The sequence below is a fragment of the Apostichopus japonicus genome, chromosome 15, assembly GCF_037975245.1.
Source record: "Apostichopus japonicus isolate 1M-3 chromosome 15, ASM3797524v1, whole genome shotgun sequence".
Taxonomy (NCBI): Eukaryota; Metazoa; Echinodermata; class Holothuroidea; order Aspidochirotida; family Stichopodidae; genus Apostichopus; species Apostichopus japonicus.
In genome coordinates, this window is record NC_092575.1 from 10,875,023 (window position 1) to 10,890,289 (window position 15,267).

General features: G+C 38.3%; 2 protein-coding genes across 19 annotated transcripts in view; both read right to left on the bottom strand.

The window, feature by feature from the left end:
* Window positions 1-343: 343 nt before the first annotated feature.
* On the bottom strand, window positions 344-3,894 carry LOC139981237 (P2X purinoceptor 7-like). Its single transcript, XM_071993463.1, has 3 exons — window positions 2,374-3,894; window positions 1,339-1,431; window positions 344-857 (listed from the first exon to the last, which is right to left on the bottom strand). The coding sequence occupies exons 1-3, from the start codon at window positions 2,569-2,571 to the stop codon at window positions 351-353; spliced, it is 798 nt and encodes a 265-aa protein (XP_071849564.1). The 5' UTR covers window positions 2,572-3,894; the 3' UTR covers window positions 344-350.
* A 9,076-nt stretch (window positions 3,895-12,970) lies between these two features.
* LOC139980615 (uncharacterized) overlaps window positions 12,971-15,267 on the bottom strand; it is an 81,842-nt gene continuing 79,545 nt past the window's right edge. For all 18 annotated transcript variants that reach the window (XM_071992384.1, XM_071992378.1, XM_071992385.1 and 15 more), the window contains 2 exons: window positions 15,082-15,210; window positions 12,971-14,412 (listed from right to left, as the gene is read on the bottom strand). In XM_071992384.1, coding sequence (XP_071848485.1) covers window positions 14,213-14,412; window positions 15,082-15,210 — 329 coding nt within the window. In that variant the 3' untranslated portion in view covers window positions 12,971-14,212. The remainder of the gene's footprint in view (window positions 14,413-15,081; window positions 15,211-15,267) is intronic.

A 15,267-nucleotide genomic window follows, 5' to 3' on the forward strand; every position in this document is an offset into this window, starting at 1 on the left:
AATTGGGGGGAACATAGCATATTAGCTTTTAAAATCGTATTTATTGATCTATAGAACGGTAACATATAAGTGGAATAATTTAAGAACTCCATAGATGCAATACTTTTTTAAATAATATAACATGTGTATGGTTAAACCTGAAACTAGCCATGATTCTACCTCAAATGTTATCAGTATCTCAAAGGAAGCATTCTTTGAGGCTGTTGGATTTTTTTAACATAAACAGAACATGTGTGTAAGTCACATGGCATACACAGTAGTGTAACTAAAAACTCAATTTATTGATTGTTTAGTATTTAACACTTTTTTTCACTAATGAACTACTCTTTATGGCATCTAGTTTATTTTCTTCAGTCCTCCAAGATGCCATTACCAATTTCCAAACCTTTGTACATGTTATTAGCAGCTGGAAATCTCATCCTGATTGCCCAAATGCAGCAAGATGGTATCACTCTTCTTCTTCCTGCACCTAATCTGCCATGCTGCCAATATATAAATTGTTTGTAGGCATAGTGCCTATAATTTTTGTTAGTTCGAACGGCTGCATCTGCCAATATGTCTTCTGTTGCCCGCATTGCTACCTCGAGTACATGTGCATTAATGCAGACAGTTAGGAAAACCTCACTCGTTGACAGACATCCTTCCTGCAACCTGCAGCATTTTTTTTCCACATCTTGAGGCATTTCTTTACACCGGCCACAGTTACACCATCCTGGGCTCTTAGGTGAATGGTCACTTTCCTCTTGAAATGAAGAATTCTCCTTTAACAGATAGTCTTCATATGCACCTGGGTTCCTTTTCAGTAGATCGGTGGCTACATTCTCCAAGTCTTCCCTCCCAAGCTCATGTACAAAGGTCTGTCAAAAAAATTATGTATACTAAATATATTTTATGGGCATTTTCTTAACACATACAGTTTTGCATTCCAGTGTGATAAACAAACAAACTTATGTCAAAATTAAATGATTTGAAATCACACATAGTCAAATGTGCCAGTGAGTTTAAAATTGTATGTATATGTCATATCTTGAAAGTTCCATTTTCTTTTTAAAATCATATACGACAGTGAAGTGTGGATTGGGCATTGTCATTGATTTTGTAATAGTTTCTCCATACGTTCTTCTATCACATATCTGCTTATAATTACATGTTATTATCTGTAAAATGTTGTGGCAGAACATGATAGCTAAAAGTAAAGTGTAATCTTTCTAAATCACTCCCCATACACACTCATAAACACACATAACATAAGTGTTCAACATTGAGATATGCCTAACAATTGATGTTTATTACTTTGCATGTGGTAAATTTAATCATTAAAAGTCTAGTCACAAATACCTTTATTTTTTCTTCAATTGTGTCTTCCAATTGTTCTGGCATGCCTTCAGTGAATCTCTCGTTGTGTTCATCATCTTCAGAGTCACTTGAATCCTGAACAAAGACATTTATGATGGTGTTGTAATTTTTGGGTAAAAATATAACAGTAATGTATTGGGCAGATTGAAAAAGTTGTAAGAAAAAGCATTGGTTCTTTATATTTCTTTGACTTGATTAATACATTTAATTATTTTCCCAGTTTTTACATATCAATACATGCAACTTGAGATTTTTTCACTTCCATAATTTACCTTGTTTTATATTTCTGTGTTCAGTTGGTAACTTTGCAGTTTCATGACAGGTGAAAGGTTTTGGGGTAATACAGTATGTATGTGGTGTCCTAAGAGAGAGGGAGAGAGAGGGGGGGGGGGTCGAATATGACCCGGCACCCTCAAACATATTAGAAACCATTATAGCAAGTTCTAGCAGTTTGGAGACCTCTAGTAAGGCTATATAGTATTGTGGGTACCCTTAAAGGTATGCTGTATTGGATCCAAATAAGCCAGATGTTTACAAATGGTCACCTCTGGTAAAAAAAACTCTTAAAATGTTTTTGTTACCACCTTGGAGGTGAAATTTACCCCACTGGGTACATTAAGTCATATTGTGTGTTCATTTAGAATGTCTGAGAACAAATTGGAGAGTAACTACTGCCAGGAAGGTACTTTTTGAAAACTTACATTGCTCAGTTATTGCGTGCATTCACTGTCATGTTCACAGAGGTCTTTCCGACTGAAGACCGATAAAATCGCAGGCCTAGCCTTGATAGCTGTATCCGACCGAAGGGGATTGGAGGTGTGGTAAGGGGGGGGGGGGGTTGACAGTTATAACATGACAATAGAATCCTTTATAGCTACCATTGGTCAATCAAGTATGGTCCAAAGAACAAACGCATAATTCAGCCTACATATGTATGGTCCCATTTGTTCCCACCATATTGGCGAATAGGCAAAACCCCTATGATATTGAAAGTGAGTCAGATGTTTTTCTACTTACCGGAGGTTCACGATTTGCGCAATGTCTTGTTCTTGTGCCACATTGACATGATTCTGAACAAAAGAGATCATACATACGACAGGGGCAAGCACTATTCCCAGACTTTCGTTGACAGGTCGTGCGACATTCACAAACCGTTGGATCAGCAGCTATTGATACATCTGCATCTCCAGATTGAGATAAATTGCTTTCGTCCATTTTGTTCGATAGTAGCTATGACTGTGAAGCAGGAGCTTGGCCACCCTCTAATTCAAGGCGGGCAAGGTTGGGGAAATTCGATCAAGGAGAAACAATCAGAGAATGGCCAGCTTTGTATTAATCTACACGATTTAACAAGCCGGAATATTTGCGGATTAACAGCGGGTATAAATATATGTATCGGTTTAATTTTCACTGGTGTTCATTTCCGTTGCCAGGAGGGGATATGATTTGAACGTGGGGGAGGGTGTGAGTGTGTGGGGGGGGGGTCCCCTATGTAGTATTCAACGATGCTATATTTTACGTTTATCGTCTTGTATCACATGTATATCAAAAACCTTTATCGACACGATCAATCAGTCCTTACTCTCACCTCCTTTCATGCACTGGTGTATAACCGTGTATTTATTTTCTGGCAAGATAACAGTTAGGCATCAGTAAGGGTAAATAGGTCATAACAACTGAGAGAGTTTTGTGTCCCTGTAGTCACTTACATCCTGGTAGCAGTATAGAGAGAAGAAGCCTACTAGATCAGAGACCATAGTCATCTATTGCTGTGTCTTATTTTCCATCATCCTTGAAACATTATATCCTCTCCCTTTGATTTCTTGATGTCATAAAGCTGTATTTATGAAGTGCAATATTTAATTCCAGTATTTAGATTGTATATTCTTCTTGTGTATTTGACAGTATCCCAGTGATCTCCATTTTTGTGCTCTTGGTTTTCTTTTCTCTGTATTTAAATTCATATTATATCTATCTCTACCCCTATAGCCTCCACCTCCACATTTTCTTTACTTTCTTCCTCCATCCCTTCATCTGTCTTTCACTCTTGTTTTTTTCACCTTTCCTTCCATCTGTTTACCCTGTATGTTTTAGTTTGCGGACTCCCCCCCCCCCCACATCTCACCCCCAGAAAAATGTTCACAAGGTTGACAAGTCTCCCCGTGCTAGTCCCAAGCTATACACCCTTGTTGTGGTGACCGTTCACTATACTTGCAGGTTACTACAAGGTTGGCGCATCTGTAAAAGTTGGAAATACACTGTGTTTTTTTACAGTAAAATAGCATTAGGTTACTGTACTTCAAAAGGCTAAACTTTCTGATATTCGATACAGCATAAAGCATGCAGAGCAACTACGAAACCAGGACACCCGAACTGTTCGGACTTCGACTGCTCACCATGTAGGCCTAAAAGAGTAAAACAAGGGAGCTGTTAGAGTAGCAGCTCAAACTAATACGCTCGATGCAAAGCTCGACCGTAACCTATACTGTACAGCCACTGAGTGTAGATCAGTGTGTACAGCCCATTAGTTGTGAAAAGTTCTGAACGTAGAAACAAACCACAGACGTTTGTATCACACAACACACACGAAAACGCGGCGTAACAGTGTACCGCATATGTACTGCCACTGACAAGAAAATGTGCAGGAATTTGTCAAGGCCACCGCTTCAGGTAACCAAACCCGTTTATTGCTTACTCGCCGTAAATACGGGATTGCTAAGAAATTACGAGACAACAGCGACGAACCGGTAGAGGGTAGTATTGATATTATTTTTGAATCGGGTGGTGTGAAGGACAGAATTTACGAGGAATTTACGAGCGATCCCACCTTTAACACACAAATATTACTTTTTATTAAGATCCGTGTAGAGAGTACACATGAGTAATATTGCAGTAAACGATTGCAACTTAGCGCTGACCAACTACTTTCTCAACTTTTGGGCTTCTGCCTCTTACGAACAATAATCCAATCCTTTTTACCAAGCAGCTTGAATAGCTGAAGTCGGTTACCCCCTTTCATGTTTTTGATGTAGGCCGAAGCGCGCGCGCAGGACTGGGTTCCTTTTGTTTTGGAAAACCGTCTGCACTACTGGAAAACACGGCGAGCTTCCTTAGATCTAAAGAGAAAGGGTTAATTAAAGGTCTGGGCATAGGCGTAGGAGCCTCATTTGATTTGGGGGGGGGGGGGGGGGGCTGTAACGACTTGCCCGAAAAATATAACCAACATTTTTCGCGCGCTCCACGCGCTTTCCACATCTTAATGTGCATATCATATAGGCATTCATCGGTTATTACATCACCTGCCAATAACATAAAATCATTTTCCGTGTTATTACCCTTCCATATTGGTTAGAATTATTGGGGAAGTTGTTACAACAATAATGATAATAATAATAATATAAGAAAACACATTGCCAATTCTTCTTCTTTTTTCAGTAGGTGCCATTGGCGGAGCTAGGGGTATTGGTCAGGGGGAGAGAATGGTCTGTAGGGGCGCTTTTGACACTATCTAATCGGAGCGCCACCACAGGTTGGCGCGGAGCGTACAGAAATTTTTGGAGTAAAGATACTCCCTAGATCGCCGGAAATTATCCTTTCCGGGCCTTGCTAATTTGCAGATAAACGAAGAATAAATATGTGTCATCGCCATTTGTCAGAAAATTGCACCAACAAAATGTGACAAATGTCAATAGGTATTTGAGAGCGCAATAAAAAAGTCGCGAATAAGTAAAAAGTGGTGGAAAGCTGAAAAGGGCGCCCGCAGTCCATTTGAGTCCGTCAGGGGGGGGGGGGGGAATCCGCCCCTCTGACTGTATGGACGCTCCGCCACTGGTAGGTGGCGCAAAATTCTCTTGCCCAAATTTTCACCCAAAAAATTGAAAAAAACACACTGCAAATTATTATTCTTTCAGTAGGTGCCCGAAAAAGTTCTCAGCATATTGCCCGAATTTTCACCGAAAAATTTGAAAAACACATTGCAAATTCTTCTTCTTTCAGTAGGTGCTCGAAAAATTCTCAGTATATTGCCCGAATTTTCACCACAAAATTAAAAAAACACATTGCAAATTATTATTTTTTCAGAAGATGCCCGAAAAATTCTCAGCATATTGCCGAATTTTCACCACAAAAAAAATGTAAAACACATTGCAAATTCTTCTTCTTCCAGAAGGTGCCCGAAAAACTCTCAGCATATTGCCCGAATTTTCACCAAAAGAATTGGTTGGGAGCTGCAGCCCCCCAGCCCCCCCCCCGCCTCCTACGCCTATGGGTCTGCGGCCTGAGACGGGGAAATCAAAATAAGAATAGAGCATAGCCCGAGCTCAATACAGAACGAAATCTGCTTGACTTATAGGTCAAATTTCTGTAACAATATACGCAACAGAGCACCTTTGGATGACATTCAACACCATTTGTCCTTAACAAATTGGTAATAAATTATAAACAAGTCATTTGAGACCATATCATCTTAATTTCTCCCTTTGAGTTTTGTATTGCAACTGAGGAACTAGTCTGATGGGTTGTGTACTAAACTAAAAGGTCCAGTCACTTTAACTAGTGAACCTCAACTGTTTAAAGGGTCATTCCAAAAAACAAACAAAAAATAAGTAAATGTGCTATACAATTCTAGCTAGACCGAGAGCAGTGGTTTTGAACGGTCCACGGCATATCAAAGTTAATTTGGTTCCTGAAGTTATCAAAACACAATAAGGGGTACATTTTTTTGGTGAATCTCCAACAAAGTTCTTAAAATCACTCAGTTTCCGAAACTACCTACTATCCGGTATGAGAATTGCTACAACACTGTTGATTATAATGGGATCATATTGACACTGGTATACTTTGGTCTTCTTGCAAAAGTGATATAGATTGAATTCTATGTATATTAAAATGTTATCTCATGGTCTTGCTGGCTTGCATGTCTCTGGCATTACAACGAATATAATGCTTGTTTTGGTGTAGGTTGGGTAAATCTTTGCCAACACATTTATACCCAACAATGAGTTTAATTGCTTGGGCTTACCACAAATAACCCATTACAATAAAATTCATACCACCCTCAGAGTGACAAGAAAAAAAAAAGGCTTTCAGGGAATTCGATGGCGCTAGTTTGAAACAGGGTGGTTTTTTTAATATAAAATAGTTATATGGCACTTAAAGGCATCCGTAAATTCACTTTTAGGAGAATAGCGCCTCATCAGGTCACGTATTCAGTGGACGGTGGCTGCAAGCATGCCGGTCGCAGAGATGTCACCACCTCTGGCCAAAGGCAAGGATTCACGCACGCCACCTAGTACGCTTCTGGTCGATTTGACCGACCTTCTGCGCATCCTCCCGGGTTCTTTTGCGACAACAAGGGAGACATGGTACGGGATCCTAGGCCACAAAAAGTACCATACCTACAGCCAAAGGTATTATCGCCAGAGGCCTGTCTTGAACCCTAGCCACGATTTACACGACCGACAAGGAATGAGTCTTTCATCACCCGCTTAACAGCATCGGCCACCACATCAGCTAGTAAATTATGTGGTTGAATTAATATATCAAGACTTCAGTGTCGACTACTGAAAGAGAAAAAGAAATTTTAAACGTGTATAACCAACCATTGATGGAATCGAACTCAGTTTTATCAGATTACCAGTCCACTGCTCTACCCTCTGAGCCATTTGACAAGTTAACTTTTAACGAGCTTTAATTGGTATTATTGGTTGGATACAATCTATTGGTAACAGTGAACGACACTGCCTTCAACGAAATCTCTATTCATCCTGTTTCACTCTCATTAGAACAACGGATCTGAATATCTTGATTAACAAGAAGCTCACGCTTCAATGTCTTTGTTTACGTTGCAGCATGCAGTAAGAATGTCGTTTCCTTTCAAGACGTAAATGTACAAAAGGATAATGCCCCGATACTATCGATGACTTCGAAGCAAGGAGTAAAAATAAACGGATTCCGTGAAATCTTCTTATTCACAAAAGGTCGCTTACGATTATGCTCGCAAGAGAGTTCTTGCTGTAACTTGTCTCCCTTTACAACTAAATTCTATGTAGACGATGAACTGGGATTAAGCCTAAAATTTCAACAAACAATTTCAAGACCTTTTTGAATGAGGAAGGGACAATACTTATTAAGTCAAACACGTTAACTACATGTGATCTTATTTAGGAATCTGAATGGCTGGAAATAGCACAGTAATTCGAAACTCGAAACATAATTCATAGGGTTTTGAGTTTATGCAAGTAGATTTGGGAAACACGGGGATCGGGAATTCGTCAACTACAAGACTTTGTTTAGCCCGCAGTGACTTGTTGTATTTATTGATACTCTGAAACTGCGGTATTTGCGTGTATATTTTGTCAACACTCTGACATGGTCGACTCTATCAGTAGCTAAAATCTCTATAAAGCATAAGTTATAGGAGACAATAGCTATAGTCCCTTTCAAGGTCGTAGCTACTCTCCTTTCACCGCCGCCCTCCTTCTCATTTCATTTGCCGATACGTTACTGACGCAAATATATCTTATCATCAAGAACATGCAGAATAGAGTGGGACCATCATATTTAATTAGACGATGGGCCAACGGAGACATTCCTCCCTCCCACTAACTAACTTTAACTTCCTCACCCGACCCAAATTTATTCATGCAACACATTTAATCTTGAAAAAAGAACATCATGTTACAAAGTATTGTAAGCGTTGTAAGTGTCAAAAGAAAGGAAGAACCAATGAGAACATGTGAACTATAGAAACATTCTTTGTATTCCGTTTCAAGCCATGGATGATTAGAGATTACGATAATCTCAAGAACTAAACCGCCATGAATGGAAGAAAAGCTAACAGGGAAAGCATTCTTTTAAGATATCCCTCAGAAAAAATACACTTTATACAACCATAACACAGCTATATGCTGCTTGATCCTTTCTATGGATTTAAAACTAAAGACATTAGATCGAAGAAAAGGGAATGATACAATCGTGGCACACCTGTTTTCAATCTTTCAATCACATGAATTAAGATTGTGGCAGAGGTCAGGTGAAGTTTCCCTTCTCATTAGAAGGGGATTCTCCCTAGCAGGGGATTCTCCCTGCTTGCCTGCTGGATGTCCCTGCTCCCATTTTGCGTAAGAGTTAGAGAATATTATTCTGTCAACAAGATCGATGAGTGGCTATATGCGAAATATTGTAAAGTCAAGTCAATTTTTTCATGTTATTTACCGTTGATTCAAATTTACTTTCTTTTATGTTTGTTTCCATTTATTTGTGTTTTGTACATTCTGTTGTAGTGGAATGTAGCAAATCAGTAGCCTGTCAGTTGACGCAGCTGAATTAAATCATGTGAACTGTAAGATATATGCCATAAGTAGAACCCATAATGAGGGGAAAAAACAAAAGATGTTGTGTCATTTTATTAGGCTTGACCTAAAAAAAATCAGGTTTAAGCATGAAAGGGATAAACGTAGCTAGGTAAATTGGGTAATCGTACGTAACCATGGTATCGTCCTGTATTAGGAACTGGTATTACTATTGGGTAACTCACAAATGTGTCACGCTCACTGCATACAGTTTGACGCAAATATAGAAAATAACGTGAGAACAAGAGAGTAAATAGCAAAGCGAGGACTGAAGCAGGAGCACGGACAAGGGCAACGCAGCGAAAGACACCCCCCCCCCCCCCAAAAAAAAGCGAATCCTTAATAATTTTCGCCCCACCATGTTTTTTTATAGGGATTGTTACCCCACCATGTTTTTCTGTTAGCTAGAACCCTCAGCTATCACAATCTGCTTGTTTGCCATTTAATTAATGGTTGGTGTGACCACCAACACATTCATTAAAACTTGGAAATTTGAGAATATGTCATATCTTTGGAATTAAATAACCTAAAAGCACAACGTAAGTGTCTCAGTATATATATTTGAAGCTGTCTTGGTGAAACCGATCACAACCTCAAAGTCATCCCTAATTAGGGCTGTTGCCATGGCAATAGCCATGATGAAATTTGGACTTTGAGAAAAATATCACATAATATACATATATATATATATATATATATATATATATATACATATACACATTATATATATTTTCTACATTGATTTGGCGCTGCCCAGTTGATTGCAGTCAAGATCTGGATCATTTAAGGTCACTGTCATGTCTAAATAGGGCATGTCTATATATATATATATATATATATATATATATATATATATATATATATATATATATATATATATATATATATATATATATATATATATATATATATATATATATCTATCTTGACACTTAGCTTGTGTAACTTTCTATGTTGTTTAGTTACATAAATATGACATTTTGTTGTCAAAGTCCATTTTAAACTTAAATTAAGTCAGCCTAGTGTTAAATGTCTTAAATGACCTTGATAGTAACCTTAAATGGGCCTGATCTTGAGATCAATCAACCAGACAGTCTGAAATTTATATGCCAAACACACATTGATTAAGTTTCCATGTTTTAGTTACAATTAAATGAATTATCTTAAATTCCCAACCCCACCCCAAGAAAGTTTTCAAGCATTGTAATCTCAACGGTCCTGATTGGGCATAATAAAAACCTTAAATGACTCATATCTTGATTGTAATCAACCAGACACCATACAATTGATGTAACTGAACACTTAGATTGTGTTTTTATGTTGTATACTCCGAAAGATATGATTTTTCCCCAATGTTTATAGTGCTGCCATGGCAACAGCCCTGGTGGCCGCACCTACCACTAATATAATGGCAAACAAGTAGATATTGACAGCTGAAGGTCCTAGCTAACCGAAGAACTTGGTCGGTGAACATCCCTAAAACGGGGTGGGGGGGGGGTGGGTGGGGGCGGGGTGGGGTGGGTTAATTTTCATTTTTTTTCTTTAACTGTAGCATTTCTCAACTTATTTTGACGTCTTACCTATTTTAAGTTGTTAAAGTTGAAAAGTTGCATATCGAAAATTTCAAATTTTATTCTTGAATGTCGCATTGCTTTCAGGCTTTAGTGCTTGCTATGCTCGCACTCCTAATGTGAAATTAGGCTGCTTACAGTATTTTAGTCGTCCAAATATTTCAATAGTTGACAAATTCTTCTATGTCCTTAACAAGTAGGATGGTTCTGAAAAATTCTAATTACAGGATTATTTTAAGGCGAAAACATAATTTTAATATGAGGGTATACTTTTACCATGACATAAAAGTCTTATGTTATTCTATTGAATTGTTATACTGTAAACTTAAGTAGTCAGTTAAGCCCACTTTAACTGACTAATAGGATACTTGTTTAAGGGTTTTCGGCATATCAAAATTGACTATAACCTTTTAACAGGGAGTTGTTAAGGGCCCTTATATAAGTACCAATTATTCATCAAGTAAATGGACATATAGCATGGGTCTGGAGGGTGATTGAAATGGATGGGGGAGGGGCGGGGGGGGGGGGGCGGTAGTCCCACACCAACTCCTCGAAGCGAAACATTCTATAGGCTATAGCACAGCTGTAACGTTCTCAATCTATGTACTGGTTGATAAAATATGTTTAAAGAGATCTCGTCTCAAATTACTGACGAGAAGAATCAAGAATCATTTCATTTCGGAGCATTGGATACAATTTTAAAGCCGCTCAAAGCTAAAATTTGGTTTAGCGGACGTGATTGACATTACCTCAAAGAAGTTTTCTGATTGGTTGATTACCAGACGTGCATGTGTAAAAGTTGTCAAACGAACGATGGGCAACATTTCGTTAGGTAAACTGTGCTAGTTATAGGAGTGGTTAAAAAAACACATGTTGGTTCGAAAATCCCACACTATGTTTGAAAAAGGGAATGCACAGGTACTTTGCCCAGAAGTGATAGAGATTCCCCAAACGCATTCTCAGATGTTTCAAAGACTGCAGGTTGTCCACTTTCGCGGAACTAGATAAAACCGAAATGACATTGCTTCACCGTTAATTCTAGGCATGACCGATGACCATTAACCGTCAACATCTTTTGGCCAAACACGGGCAGGTATACCTATAGAATATGATATCGCGAAGCCTGAATATTTTCAATTTGGGGATAATATTTGTGAATGCATCTGGCAACAGCAGTGTGAATGATGTAATCATGACAATTGTGTTGAAGTTGTCTTCTTTGTTCTTCTTTATTCATATTAAAATTATGTATTCACCGAGAAAAGTAATATGTTTAGAAGAATATGTTAATGGGCTAAATCGATGTTATGTCGATTTAAATAGGTTTTTGTCAATTTAAGTTGCTAGAAACTGGTATAAGACCAAGGAAATTTACTTAAATTGATATATGTCGATTAAAATCGGTATATGTATGTTGTGTTTTTGATTATAGTTCTATTTATATTACTTTTTAGTATAGCGCCATTCTTTTCCTTTCGACTACTCAGAAATCGTACAAATTTCACACGTTATTTCATCTCAGAAGCATCGCTTGGTTTAGATGCGATCATTTAGCCTTAATCTTACTCCTTTTTTTCTAACCTTGGAGTGTGATAGTCTGTGAGTACTTGTTGTATTTTTCACTGCTTATTTAGAATGACAAAATTGTCAATCATAGATATTATTGGCCAGATTTTGCTGTGTTTTGTGAGGTGCCCTAATGTTTTCAGTAAATTGTTTAGATAACAAGATAAAATCTTATAAAAAATCAGCAAAATTTTGGATTGCCCAGTTGCTTTAACTGGGCAATTGAACAATTGACAACTTATTTGGATATTTTTCTGCAAAATGTTTAATTGACAACTTATCGTATCTCGTCAATTGAACCATTATGAATTTTTTGTTTTAACTTGATTTAAAAACAATCCTTAATTTGAGATTCATTTGGATAACCTTGAGCCGCTTGGTGGGGAATATTGGAGACTTCAGCTGCACCGTTTGCAGATCATGTTGTGTTACCTTGAAGCAGCGGCGGAGCTTGGGGTATTGGTCAAGCGGGGGGGGGGGGGGGGTGGCGAGAATGGTCTGTAGGAGCGCTTACGACACTATCCAAGCGGAGCGCCACCACAGGTTGGCGCGGAGCGCACAGAATTTCTTTTTTGAGTAAAGATACTCCGTAGATCGCCGGAAATGACCCTTTCCGGGCCTCGCTAATTTGTGACAAATGTCATTTAGGTAGATGAGAGCGCAATAAAAAACTCAATAATCGCGAATAAGTAAAAAGTTGTAAAAGCTGAAAAGGGCGCCAGCAGTCCGTCAGGGGGGGCATCCGCCCCTGACTGTATGGACGCTCCGCCACTGCCTTGAAGCGATTTTAAAGCACAGACATCTATTTCTGGCAGGAATTAACTTTCAGGCGAATGTTTACAAATCTCTGGTCGAGGTATATGTAGCATTTTGTCAGCCTAATAACTTCCAAACCTGAGAGAGCAAGTGATGAATAGAGAGAACGATTTTATTGTCTTTTTCGTCAGTTTCTTTTATAAATCTTACTTTGACTGGTGTAGGACCACGTTGAACTCGGGTCAAATTTGCGACTGACGTTGGCATCGTTTTGATTTTCAAAGGGGGCGGGGGAGGGGTGGCGGAAACACCCCAACTCGTATGTACGACCTTACATGGTAGGAGATTATCTCTCCTTGGAAAAATCAATCAAGAATATTAAACAAGTTTTATTGGATTGTAGTATTGACATCAGAAAAATATAATTCTGGAGTGTATCGACAGTTTTTATTGCGTTAAAGAGGTTAATTATTTCATAAAGTATTTTCTTATAGAAAGATGCTTAACAATAATTTTCTCAACCTTTATTACTCTCAAACAGCACAGAAACTACTTTTAAGTTTTTCAATGTACTTTTCAAATGTTTTTATTTACTTCTTCATAAATAAAACGTACAAACAAGACAGAAACAACACAACAACGGACACCATTTTTTCAATAGCACAAAAGCTGGAACACATAGCTGGTATCCCTGACCGAACCTGCCCAGCTTTTGGTAACTGAAGATACAGCATAGGCAGTATGTTATTGATCAACATTAACATATATACCATGTGAATATTCTGTGCTATTAATCATTACGCTAATGACATTTGCATTTAGTATCATCTTAAGCCTATCTTGTCTGATAAAATCATAAAATTGTTTAAAAAAATCAAAATCAAAATAAAACAGAAATTAAAATAGTTGTCAATCTTTTAATACTCTTTATTCCTTAATGCATGAATAATCATCATAAAAAAAAAAAAATGAACATGAAAAATATGAAAATTCTATTTTAGACTTGATAAGCCAATAAATATAGCTTGTACTATTGTCTTTCCCAACCAATCAAGACCTGTCAAAACTTTCTTAACACCAATAATATCATTTTGAAAGTTGGAGAAAAAAAATTGCATACCTGCATTGAATGATTGTGGTAAGAATTTCAACATTTCCAGCACCCCCTCAAACTTTTAAACATACCCCACCCCCCTGACCTAATCCCTTTATCACACAACTACATCATTCACAAGTAAAGAAGGATACCTTCTCCAAACAAGCTAAAAAAAACAGAACAAAAAAACAGTATATTTTCACTACTTAATTTCAGCAACAATCCCTGCTGCAATGGGTATGGATTTCATAATGACCCAAATGCAATCTTTGGCAAGATACCATCACCACCCCCCCCCCCTCCTCCTTAGTTAAACATATAACTCGGATGACCAAAACAAAAAACATTTTGTGAATCTTTAAGTCTACATTTACGTTTCTCCGAACCCTTTCAACTTGAGTGCATCTACATGGTTTTGTTTTAACAATCAAGAGAGTTTCCAAAATGGCAGTTTCTACACAAAAGTGACAAACTGCTCTCGCATTGGTCGTCGGTCGACCCTAGAAATGACAAGATCATTTTTGTGAAGAGCCGTCGTGACGACTGCACTGGGTGTATGTTAGACCAGCTAGGAACACTATCATCAGTACCGCTGCCATGCCGATCACAATCAACCACCAAATGTCTGGGCCGCTGTTAGTTTCTGATATTTGGCCGTCGTTGTCCTGCACATCAGGATTGTTAGCTGGAGCATCTGTTGTTGCGGCTGCTGTCACTGCGATCGAAACAATGAGATAATCAACACGTGAGGTTGCTTGAGGAAACTAATACAGGAAGAATGCAACATCTGCACTGTTTTAATCCTACTTAGTACCTTGTTATACCTCGTTCAAGTAGCGATACATTAAGTTGAACGAGATGAGTTATGATACAAGCCCATATGATGGGCTTGTATGACAGACACACTTCCACCCAATTAACCTGTTTTCATCATAGAGATGTAATTCAGAGATAGTAGTCTCTTGTACCAAGAGACCAGGAAGGACTTTCAAGCAATGATTTGGTCAATATTATGACTAAACCTAAACACTGAAAAAGTTCTGTAATTTAAAACAACTTCAAAAGTGGCAAAATGCAATACCATTTGGCATTCAAGCACACTTAATCATACTAAACGTTTCCAAAGTGGGGACAACCCCTTCTCCGCTCCCCATGGACTCTGATGGGTAACAGTCCAATGGGCCCCCCTCCCAAATGATCCACCTTGCATCTACCACTGACTTGCCTCACTAATCTGAAAGTCCTTCCTGATCCCCTGTCTATTACAATTTGTTAAAAATGCATGGTAATGAAAACAGGTTGAATTATACATCGAAGAGCAGAAGACGTTCATTATTAAGATCAGGGGTCTGTGCGTGTAATGAAATCAGGAGGTGGAACATACCTCTGAAGTGTTTATGGCAGTTTTCATGTACTTTATCGGTGGGGCAAGAGCAGAAATATCCGTTGAAAAAATTCAGACAGACAGCTTCTGCGGGGCACTGGTGATCCCCAGAACAAGGTTCCTTGACGACTGTTGAATGAAGAGACAACAATCTTATAGTAATAACTGGATTATATATATAATTAA